Source organism: Anas acuta, chromosome 17, assembly GCF_963932015.1.
Source record: "Anas acuta chromosome 17, bAnaAcu1.1, whole genome shotgun sequence".
Taxonomy (NCBI): Eukaryota; Metazoa; Chordata; class Aves; order Anseriformes; family Anatidae; genus Anas; species Anas acuta.
This window is the reverse complement of record NC_088995.1, coordinates 6,074,915-6,086,999: the sequence shown is the minus strand read 5'-3', so window position 1 is coordinate 6,086,999 and position 12,085 is coordinate 6,074,915. Positions and strand designations below refer to the sequence as shown.

The 12,085-nt window shown below is 39.2% G+C and overlaps 1 protein-coding gene across 8 annotated transcripts in view; it reads right to left on the bottom strand.

The window, feature by feature from the left end:
- Positions 1–12,085, bottom strand: part of MED13L (mediator complex subunit 13L) — a 211,102-nt gene that overhangs the window by 22,704 nt on the left and 176,313 nt on the right. For all 8 annotated transcript variants that reach the window (XM_068654318.1, XM_068654312.1, XM_068654314.1 and 5 more), the window contains 6 exons: positions 9,026–9,231; positions 5,634–6,580; positions 4,879–5,058; positions 3,056–3,279; positions 2,133–2,325; positions 367–805 (listed from right to left, as the gene is read on the bottom strand). In XM_068654318.1, the coding sequence (XP_068510419.1) occupies positions 367–805; positions 2,133–2,325; positions 3,056–3,279; positions 4,879–5,058; positions 5,634–6,580; positions 9,026–9,231 (2,189 nt within the window). The remainder of the gene's footprint in view (positions 1–366; positions 806–2,132; positions 2,326–3,055; positions 3,280–4,878; positions 5,059–5,633; positions 6,581–9,025; positions 9,232–12,085) is intronic.

The following is a 12,085-nucleotide window of genomic DNA, read 5'->3' as shown; positions in this document are numbered from 1 at the left end:
GGAGCTAGCAGATATGGCACAGAACCTGAGACACCTTGTGGTTTTCTTGTACTGCAAATGCAGGCCAGGTGGGGTACCCTAAGGCACCTCAAACAGCATGACAACACCCATGTTCATGTGGTTGTATCAAGCTTTGTTTCTTATAATGAAAAGGGGAAATCATTTTTTTCCAACTCTTGTCAGTAATGACTACAAATGAATAAAAAAGGGCCTCATTCCGTTTATACCTGGACAGTAGTACTGCACACATCAGAGGGTCCTTTCATTTCAAGGATTTACATAAAGCTTAAAGATTATGAGTTGTATGAAAGCAGAACAATGGATTTATTTAGTATTCCAAGTAATTTGAACACTTAAGTGACTTACCCTTCCTGCCCTTCTTGTTGCTGTTGTGGTATGTTTTGACCAGATTCTGTGTCTCCTCCAGGACCTGTGCTTCCTTGTGAACGGTCTGCTGTATTTCCCCCGGCGCTGGCATTTTGCCCTGAACCAATGTTCCCACTAAACCCTGGAGTAGAGGTAGTGGTCATCTGGTTAACGCTGGGTGTTGCAGAAGATGCTGACAGCTGTGGCACAGAGGATCCAGAGGATGAACTGCTTCCTGCAGGAAGGCTCGTAGTCCCACCATTGGGAGTGGAGTTAAAAGAACTGCCTGTTGGTGCTGCCCCAGAAGCTGAAAGACATGTTGAATTCGAGGGTGCAGGTCCAGTGTTCCCAGGTATTGTCTGCGCCTGGCTTGCTGGGGTTTGATACTTCGGTGGTAGCAATAGGCTGCTGTCAAGCTGCAGAGTGGCTAAGTAAGGTGCTGAAATAGCGTGTAAAAAAGAAAGGAGATTAATGACAGTCTTTCACATCAAAGTGAACTGGATTAACCATAAAGTCATACAATACTTTCTGTGCTTTTAGAATATTCTAAGACTGTACAAATGCTAAGTGAATATAATCTCCATTACAAATATTTACTTTGGAGTTCATTCGTCGGGGTTTCAGTTGTAACCGATATGAATCAGATGTCTTCAAAAACAGGACTGACTTTGTGGAGCTTTGTGAATCAGAGTTGGTTCCGACACATCATTACCTCTGGTTAGATTGTGTTGGGATAACACCTTTATACAGTGCTTGGCTTTGCAGTCTGTTACAGGTTATCTTAATCAGACTGAAAATCTCAGTCCTTTTTACCTGAGCTAAATAACAGCAAACTTTAATGTAGTTATTTCTATTCCTGAGCATCAGAAAAACAGATACCACAGTGATCATTTAAAAATAATTAATGAATAACAATAAATGAATTCCTCAATTGGCGGTGCATATGCTACATATTTCTGCCTGTAAGCCTTAAGGATTTATGTTAAGTAGCGTTGTAATAATTCCTCCCTCACAGTTATATGGTAAATTAAAACTAAAAGCAGACTGGATGTGGTAACAGAATCATTTGAGATAGGTACATCCTATCTTTCATCAGACTTTCCTCAAAGGATGGTGTGAGCATTCAGCAGACTGTAGAACTGCCCAGCTATTTCTCATCTCCATATACTTTCCTAAGCTTTTCTCCAGTACCAAATGACCATTCCACACAGCATGCAGACTCAAGAACAGTCAGTTCTTTTTCAGAACAAAGGCAGTAAGTGCCTTTCAAGAAACTACTTACAAGTTCCTACATATTTTTAAACAAAAAGTAGTTTGCATGCTTCAGCTCAATTAGAGATTTACATGGCTTGTTTTCTGTGACCACTGCCTGCCTTGCAGACCAGCACTATCTCAGCAAATGTATTTCCAGTGACATTTTGGATGGGTCTGGGTCTTGTGCTAAGATCCAAGCTGTGTATGCCATGCATGTTAGGTTGCTTCATGATCCCTACTGTAATGGAACAAACGTGGCTCTCCCCAGATGAATCTCCAACATGACCACCAGACTGATAAAGAACAACAAAACTTTCTAAAATACGCAAATATAACATGGAAGTGATTAAGAAATGATTAAGTGTTACCATACTTTTTTTCTTTATTTCTAAGCAGATCTTAATCTGTATCTTAACAGAAACTCCTCTGCTCCCACCTGCTGCAAATAACATCTAAAATACCTACAGAAAACAAAAAAAAAACCAGCCTTGCTAGCACCCTGGTAGACTTACCTAGGTGATGCCGGCAAACTTGCGCATAAAGTTTGAGTCTGGAATGATTGTCACACTCCTCAGTGCCCCACGGCTGGTTAAACCATTCGCTCACGAGCTCATCCGTTAGCTTTTGTGCCACAGTCTTTCCCACCCGCATAATCCCATCACGTAACACTTTGCAGATTGGTTTGTGCTGGCCAAGTCTACACATCTGGTGAGGAAAGAAGAAATGCTTGTAACTAGATGCAAAGTACCTGAAGAAGTTACGTAGCCTAAACCCTTCATGACCACCATACATCTGGTGACCTCTTAATAAATAGAAAAACAAAAGGCTAGGTTTATCTGACATATTGAATTGCACTTAGAGCAAAACTGAAGTCACAAAGTACTCTTATACATTCAGTAGTACACAATGAGCACTGTTTAAAAACAAAGAAAAAAAAGTTTTATCTCCAGCGTAAGCAAGTTTCTTTAATTGCTCTGTAGGTTTGGTTGGGTGCTAGGTTGCACCTGTATCGATACTAATATTGTATTCCCTGTATAGTTTATCTGCTATAGCTGCTTATAGTTTGTTCATCTGTGTGATGTTTGAGGAACATCTCATGTGGTTATTCCCCATATGACCTTATTCAGACAAGCTAAGAAAAAAACACCAAATGCTTTGCTTTGGCTTTACTGAAACATTAACCAGCACTGCATATGGCCGTATTCTAGGATTAAATTTTGTCTTTCATAGGAAACAGACCAGTCAAGATCCTAACAATATAAGCTCAGCAAGATATCCTTCTTGGCTCTGGAAGTGTAGGAAGTTCTCAAAACAGAAGAAATCCTTATACAAGCAACTGTTACTTTAAAAACCATGGATGTCTCTCAAAGAACATGCAGTAAAGCAGAAATGACACATAAAGAAGAAATAATTCAGTGGGGTTCCTCTTTCCAACCTCGTATACAGCACTCAAGTCCCTGAAGAAAGTTTTGGCTCCATCGAGCAAGGCCTCATTTTCTGGACACACCACAATGTAGGCAACATCCCGATGGCCCCCATATGGGTCTAGCAACAGCCTCTCCCAGAATGGCAAGGAGAATGGAGAGATTGTCAGGAAGTCCTTGTCATATCCCACCAGTAAAGTTGGGATTGGAAGAGGCTCAGGAGATTCCTCAGAACCTTTAAAGAGAAGAAAAAGAGAAAGAAAAGATGATGTTAAACATAGCTGGTTTAACTGCAGTGGGCTCGCTGATGTAACAGGAGGTTGGTGGTCTGACAGAAATATTGGAAATCACCCATCCCTTGCTGTGCTGAGTTTCCTGGAAGTTTTACCACAATACAGGAACATATACAGAGACTGTATCATGCCTGATAAACCACATCCTTCCACAGCCTTTTCCATGGAAAAAAAAACTACCTTTAATTAAGGAGAAGACAGATTTACATTGCATATCAGAAATGTCAAGAAACAAGTTCAGCCAACTGAAGCATCACTACAGCTTTCCTAGAAAGCTGCAATAAAACATGTTTCAGTGTATTGTAAATAAATCCATTGCCCTCCCTGAGGCTTACTCTCACAGATTTAGGAAGAAGAGCTTTTACTTTGTCATAACCATAACCACAACCACATCTCATGAGTGCCTATTCAACCAAAAGCAGTAACATGAATAAAATAAAATCTCATTCTATGGTTCATCTACCTCCAGATGGGGGTGCACAATTACTGAATAAAATGGTTAGCCAAAATTTAGGTTTCTAAGGCACATGATAATAACCAAAGTTATCCTCATTCAAAAAAATGCCACTCTCTTCTCTGTACCAGCGCACTTGCTGTCACAGCTGAGAGGATTACCATCAAGTTTAACGTGCTATCTCCCAGCCACTGCTCATTAGAAGAATGCTGCTAAAATATTCAAATAAAAATATGCTGATAGTTTCTGCTGAGTATTATACAACTTTATTGAAAAGCCGACATTCAGTAAAAATCACTGCATCTGTATCAAAGGCTGCTTACTATAGGGTAGCTTCGGTTTTATTCTCTGGTAACAGTTGGCAGGTCCTAACTAACTTAAATTTACAAATGCTGGATAAAAGTTTAGATAAGAAATACTTTTTGTGAAGCACAACGGCTTTAGACAGGAACTGTTGTTAGCCTAATTGTCCTAGCCTTGAAACAAAGTAGCAATATATCAAATACTAGCAGGAGAAAACAAAACACTGCAGAACCTTGGAAAAAAATACGACTACATCACCTAAGACTGAAATAAACTGCAAGCAAGAAATACATATTTAAAGGTAAGTCATGCACACACAAAATCTATTTTGTAATGTGTATTTTTGAGAAGTATGGCTTATAACCAGGAGGTGCTTGAACTGAAACGGAACTGAACATTAAGACTATGGGAAAGCTCATAAGCAGCACAGCTCTGTGGGGTAGTATATGCATTTTTGTATTTAGAGTGTTGGCTCACAAAGCCACTCTTCCCCATTATGTCTTGGTACCATTTTAACAGCTTCCCCTCTTCACGTTATGCATATAAAGTGCAAGCCAAAGAAGAGATTCATCTTTATACTCACCCAGCAATTCTGCACTCTAAGCATTCATCATCTGGGAGGGTAAAACCTCCACTGTAGTACTGAAGTGTGTACTTCAGAGGCCATTTAAGACCATGAAAGTTATCCGAAGAGCCCGACTGTAATGATGTATTTCCAGAAGGAAGCACGCATTTCTAGAAAACTATACTTTCATTTTAACTGTATGTAACACAATACACATACCATAGGTTCCTCGTCCTGCCATCTTATGGAACTGCTGCCAGGTGAGTGGTCCCTGCACGTGCTGGATGTTCTCCCAGGTCCGTCCTGTTCGCTTTTTCTGGATAGCATCCTGGAGAAAGGGCTGCAGCGACAGCAGCATGCGCACCACATCCTGGGAGGAGAGCATGCTGATGTCCAACACTGCAAGACAAAGGAGCACCCGTCATTTTCAGCGAGGAACAGGAGTTGAATAACTCTAATTAGCTCAATGGAATTTGGTGTGGTACTTGATGAAACCAACAATGAAATAAAGCTGTCATCATATTCCTTTTCACATACCTTTAAATGTTACCATTGCCCAGCTCAGCTCATCTTCAGCATATAAACACATAGTATTTGAGTACAAAATCACTTTTCTATTTTGAGTAACATGTTCATACAGTGCAGTTCTTTTCTGATGACTACACCCTTCTCCAAAAAAGGGCCATAATTCTGCCCTCCCCCCCAGTACTTGATGCTGCTTTCCATCTGTGATTCAGATTTGTTAAAAGATAAATTCTGAGTAAATTTAGACCACTAAATCTAAATGCTAAGGACAACTGGACTACTGTTATTTTCTGTGTAACTTATAATGCTTACAAAAACTTACTTTACTTCTAGAATGTTTTAATGCATTTATTTCCTGCATAAAGATTAATTAAATCATGATTACCAAGTTTCAAACAAAGTCATAAAGGTCAGAAAATTTAAAGAAAAAAACTTGTTCTGATCCCTACCATTGCTGTGAGGCCAAGAATGCACAGTGGCACTTCTTACTAGGGCTTCATCCACTTTTCCACCAGTGGGGTTATCGACATACTGCCTGCCTTGCTCAAGGGCGTTGAAGCATTCTATCCAGGAATCGTTGCTGTCTGCCTGCAGTCTGTCATAGCTCCAGTTCATACACGGGAGTGTCTGACGGTTATTGGAGGACATGTAATCCAAGCAGCTCAGGGATGTGAAAGGCTGTGTGTGCTGATTCTGGAGGAGCAGGAGGAGGCTCATTGGAGGTTCCTGGGTCCTTCTAGCTCCCTCTCCCATCTGAGAGATCAAGTTGCTCTGACATATCATCAGTCGTCTTTCTGCGGCTTGGCCGATGTCTGAGGTCTTGCCAAAAATATCCAACTCATCCTCAATGAAGAGCCCAGAGTTGTAACCTAATTTGCGGTTCATAATAGCACTAAAGCCACAGGTGCAACGGTACTGATCCTCATTAGATGAATCTGGGATGTACAATCCAACATCTGCACCTTTAATATTCATATTACAGGCGCATATACAACAACTGTCAAAGTTACGATCTTTGAAGATGTTCAGCACGGAGTCTGAGAGAATCAAGGTGACGTACAGGCTGTGTGCTTCGGGGATCGGCTGAACAGTGGCTGGCTCCACAGAATTAAGCGGTCGCGTCGTAGACGGGGTAGAAGCAGGTGAACCTTGATCTGTGCTGTCGTATTTTACAGATCCTTGACCGCTTGCAGTACCCCCACCTCTAGGAGTCCTTGGGGTCCTGGGAGTGCGTGGGGTAGGGACAGAGAAGCGGGGAGTTGCTGGTGATGGCAGAACTCCTGCTCCACTGTTGCTGGCCGGAGCAGTACTATTCAGTGTCACTGGTGTATTCATCTGAGGAGTGTTCATCTGAAGATAGTCTTGGTCAGCCAAACTCCCAACACTAGGCACATTGCTACAAGGAGTGTGAGAAAAACAGAGACAAATGCAACAAACTGGTTGGTTGTGAAGACTGAGTTCATCAGAACTCTTTTTAAGTAGAGGGAGATGGTAAAAGCTGAAAGGATTCATTATAACTGCAGTAAAGAAGGAACACCTTCAGACATGCTGCTCAGAACCTTTTACTTACATCTCTTTCAACTAAAATTTTAATTCTCATCATGAACATAGTAGTTTCTTATCAGTATGATTAAAAGGAATCCTTTCAGGCACTTAACCCTCCTGAAGATTATTTCTATGGGATAAAATTCAAATTGTGAAAAAGTCTCTTTAAAAGACTCTAGGTAAATTAAGTTTTTAGGGTATTTGTAACTCTTTTATGAAAAAGAGAAGGAAAATTACATTTTGTTTTAAACACAATTACCTGTAAAGAATTATACTATACATCAGTGGAAAATTAAAATATTTCAGAGTCATAGAAATGTTCCTTTATGTTAGAAATTATCTCTTTAAGTATCTTTCAGAAGTAAATGCAGCATGTGGCATTTATATAAGGTATTGCCAAATGGTGGTCTGCTACTGACAATAGCATTTTAGATATTATAAATTCAAAAATACTCATTCATTTAGCATTACATCATCTGCAGCACAAAACGACAGGTACCCTAACAAACTTTTAATCCACTAAAGCTAAGAATCGTATTTTTGGGTTACCTCTTGTCCTCAGTGATTTTTATTACTCTCTTTTTATCATTTGCTGCCAAACTCAAGTGACCAAACCAGATTTTGTATAATCCCGTGCCATCCATCTTCCCTCTGGAATGACTCATTTTATCAAGAAACAGGTAATAGGGAGCCAACCAGAATAAAAAATCTTTACTTCACTCTTTCCAAGTTGCTAATAAGTTGCTCATTTTTCTTGAAATGTCTTCATTACACATTAGGGCAAGGAAAAAGCGTAAGAGCTCAATATGTCTCTTGATAAAGGAATGGATTTTTTTTTCCATGTCTGTTTTTACTGTGTATTTTGCATGTTATATAAAATGAGTACTATTTTAATGCTTACATATTATTAGCAGCTTGAAAAGGGAAACAGTGAAGACCTTATTTCTTAGGATCATTTTATTACCTTGAACTCATGTGTGTCCAACTCAAAGCAAGAGGAAAAAAATGAACAAAGGTTTGAAGGAATTCTGAACCTGAAGCATACTGAATGCCTCAGACTAACAAGAAAAGGTGACCTAGAAACCTTGATTGGCAATCACTGCTCTGTCGGAAGCCTGCGCTAATAATCTTCACTCTAATTGGATTATATTGAAAATGAAAGATTTTTTTTTCCCCCAACAAATACTTGAAATTAATAAGCAGCCCAGGCCTGGTGAATCAGTTACTATTATGAAAAAAACTGAGAATTAGATTGCTCCCTAGGCACTATCAATGCTTTACAATTTCTTTTTTGCAATTCTTTTGAGAACACTGAAGGATCCTTTGGAGCTGGAAAGGGACTGATTTAAAGGAGTTATAGACTGATTTAAAGATACAGGCTACTTCCTCTAGAAGCTAGTGCAGTGCAGAAAGAAGACTTTTGTACTACAGTATGCTTTTTAAGAGGATTTATGAACTTTATGGTGGAAATTCTTGATAGCTTTGAAGATGTCCAGCAAAGAACTTCTTCTATAAACATTGCTAATTTCTGAGAACTGAGTAAGGAAGGCTATCTTTAAAGTTTACTAACAGAGATGGCTTATAGGTCACAGCACTGATACTGGAAAGAGGTGTGGCATCTTTTCTTTCAATATTTAGAAAGAAGACGACAGCACACATCCAATCAGCATCTATCCCAGTAGCTTAGTACGTGACCCATTCAGACGAAACCACGGGAACTCAGAAGAGCTAACACTGGGTTCACAGACTCACAGAGAGCTGTCACAGGCTTACTCAAAATTTTAGGAGCCTGCAGAAGGCAAACTGGTATCGGGACCAGCTCTCATCAACTGACTGTAGCTCAAACTGAATATACAGGTACAAATAAGAGCGGAGCCTAGCTGTAGACCAGAGAACTCAGTGCTGAAATGGGAGGACAGAGACCTGAGAGGCTAAGTGCATTCATTTTATTCCCTAGCTCTTCTGTTTTTACGTTGAATTACAATATATTCCTGTATCAGAAATTGCAATTAATTCAAGTACCATTTGTTCCTGTTCTTTTAAAAGCACTAAGAGTGCAGTGGAAACAATGTACTACATTTTCCAAAAACTGTTTTTAATTCAAGTGTTCCTACAATCAGAACTTCTCTGATCTGAGGCAATGACAGATTTAAAAGGTTTAAAACACATTTGCAGGCTATTTTATTGTTCTGGTGCTTAGCTAAATACCCTTTAATATATGCAAGAATTTTAATTAACTAGCCCTTTGAAGTGTGGGCATGACAAACTCTGTAATTTCCTGCAAGACTGTACTTACTTGTAGCCATCTCTAATGAAAGGGGCTGCAGGTGGCAAAGGAAGTTGTTCAATTTTAGGAGGAACAGCCCAAGAAGGCCTGAAAATGCAGGCATCTGGTATCTTCAGAGGTAGGAGGCACTGACTTGGCAGTATCTTCAGTGGAGCAAACATGGAGGAGCCCACAAAAGGTTGAAATGATGGAACTTTGTGCACGTACGAAAAATCCTGTAACATCCAAGTGACATTATTTACAACACTGTGGTAAGATGGATTTTTATGTTTACATATTTAATTAAAACCTGTTGTACTGTTTGAACCCTCTATAACCTCATTTTTTTCCCCATAATTAAGGGTATTTATTCATTCTACAAAACATTCAAGAGCAGATCCTTCAAGGAAACTCAGCTGAGGCTCCTTGGTACACTAAGATACCATACAGCTTTAACTAGCGGCAGTAGATTGACAATTAGACTACACTCATTAAGTCTGTCTGAAAAGCAAATGGTATACTGTGAAATATTCATACTCTGACTTAAAGCACCTAATTTAGGCACTTAAAAGGTTCATGTTCACAAGACTTCTGTACTGATAATGCAGAGATTGAGTCACACTGTGAGGAAAACTTAGGTGCCTTTAACTCAGCCTCTTTGAATAACCCCCACATTGGGGATGAATATAATCCAAATAATAACAGTGGACACTTTACACTAGCACCACTCCTAGTATTAAATATAAATAATATATTATTATAAAATCATTTATTATAATATAGCCAATACAATAAACATAATATTGAATATAAATTAAATCCAGTCAAACTGGACTTCCAATGGCTGTCATGGTTGGTTGCAGATAATGATTACAAGAACTTCAGCCAAGTTTCTAAAGCTATTCTGTGTTTCAGAAGAAAAGAACTCATTCTTTTGAGGCATTACTGCAAAGTAAAAATAATTATTAAAACACTAACAGCAATCTTTCTTAGAATTTCAGTATTTAATATCTTAATAGATCTTTCATTTTTTTTCCCTCACATCTTGTACAGCATTGAGAGATGAGAAATGCGTGGATTACTATCTTCAGCTGCTGAAAATTCAGCACAAGAAATCTACTTACATGTTCTCAAAATGATCAGCAATGGGTTTAGGTGCTTGTTTCCCCCACTGGTGTATATGAGCAGGTGTGACACACTTAAAAGCAGAGTAAACTGTGCTTGTTGGAAATGTTATCAGGCAGCAAATTAAAATGTATATTTTAATACTCCTAAAACTGTTGCAAGGGAGATTAAAGTACCTTCAGTATCAATGACATGCTAAACTCTGTTCCCACTCACAAATTTTCAGCTCATCAAATCACAGTAAAGATTTTCTTACCAAGGCCGAATTATCCTACTGTTAGCAAATAGTTTACTTTGCAAACAGAAGAATTAAACAAAGCAAGGTCCGTGGCAAGGCAAGGCCTTACAAACCTTGTTAAAAATGTATTTCAAGCTTCTATAATGATATCCGAATTGATAGACGCACAAACTATGCAAAGAGAGTGGACAATTGTACATCAGTAAAGCCTTTAAGAAGATGCCTTTTCTCATCATGCCTTCAAGTTACCAAGCTAGGAGAGAAGGAAGAATAGGTTTTGCAATAACACAGTAGACTTGCTAAGTGCCTGATTTTCCAGGTGGGTAACTTGTCAGAAGGGGGCCACTGCTAACTCACTTCCTTACACTTCTGCAAAGTTTCTCTTTCTCAACAGCATTGTCTGTTAGCTGGTAACTCCTGGATCTGACTAGACACAATTTATCAGTACATGGAGCTGTGATCTTTGAATGCAACCATCTGTCCAATCTCCTCCCATGGAGGTACCTGAACGGTCTTTCAGAGAAAGTCCCCCCATGGCTCGCCTGTACTTTATTTTCAGTCTGCCTTAAGTTACACCAATACTGCCTAGCAGGAAAATTTACTCATTCATAGCTGACTAAATCATTTACACTCAGGCAAGATTATATATCAGTATTCCCATATTGAGTTATAGCCACTTCTTGTCCATGCAACTACAAATTCTTTATGTGCATAGCTCACTCAGCAGTGTGGATAATTACAAATAAGCCCTCAGCTAAGGGAGCACAAAATGAAAGGGAGGTAGATAGTGTTGGGGAAAGAAATGGCTGCTGAAATAGAAGGAACAGGCTGTGGCATATTAAGGAAAGGGTGGGCCAGAAGGAGAGGACTTGGGCTATAAAATCAAAGGTTAGGGAATAGCAGGAAGACGGAGTTCTTGTGTATATCTGTTTACTTATTACCTTTGTACAAACAAGTTCGCACTGCTGCAGAAAAAGGAAATGTGCATTTTTAAATTAAAAAAAAAATCCCTCAAGCTATACACATGGAAATATGATAACTTCCGACAAAAGTGACAAAAATTGGCCAAACAAGTTAAGTAATGCAGCATGTACACAATCAGGCAGAATGACTGTAACCTACCTGTTAACCTGGGCTAAAGATGGAACAATGAAATACAGATCAATGTAGACTGGGTGCTTATGTTAAGTCTTTTTATGTGATGCTATGGAAAAATGGATACATCTGGATATGTAAAGCAGGGGAGGTGAGTACTAGTACCCAGTAGCAGAGTCCCCATTTAAAAATACTTCGTTACTCAGATATACTATAGGACTCAATAGAGGAGTAACTATGTGACATTACCTGACCTGTGTTATACAGAAAGTCAGATAAGAATGGTCCCATCTGGCCTTAAAACTTGTGAAGTAACATCAGCTGAAGAAGAAACAGAGCAAGTTCAACCCCTGGGCTTTCTCAGTGATTTTCAACCCTAACCAAAAAAGGCAACATTTCAGAGAGAAAAAGGCAGCCTTTCTACATGCATGATTTTATCCTAGCTGCATCCCCAGAGACTGGCAGCAAGGAGTGGCTATACATAAAAGGTGCTACAGAAAAATTATCTGAAGAAATAAATCATTTAAAAGCCACACAGTCACAAGTACCACGTTTTTCAAATACGTTCATTCTTTCTGTTAGGCAGAGGGCTCATTTCACATACAATACTCTTTGTTTCCTACTAGCACCCA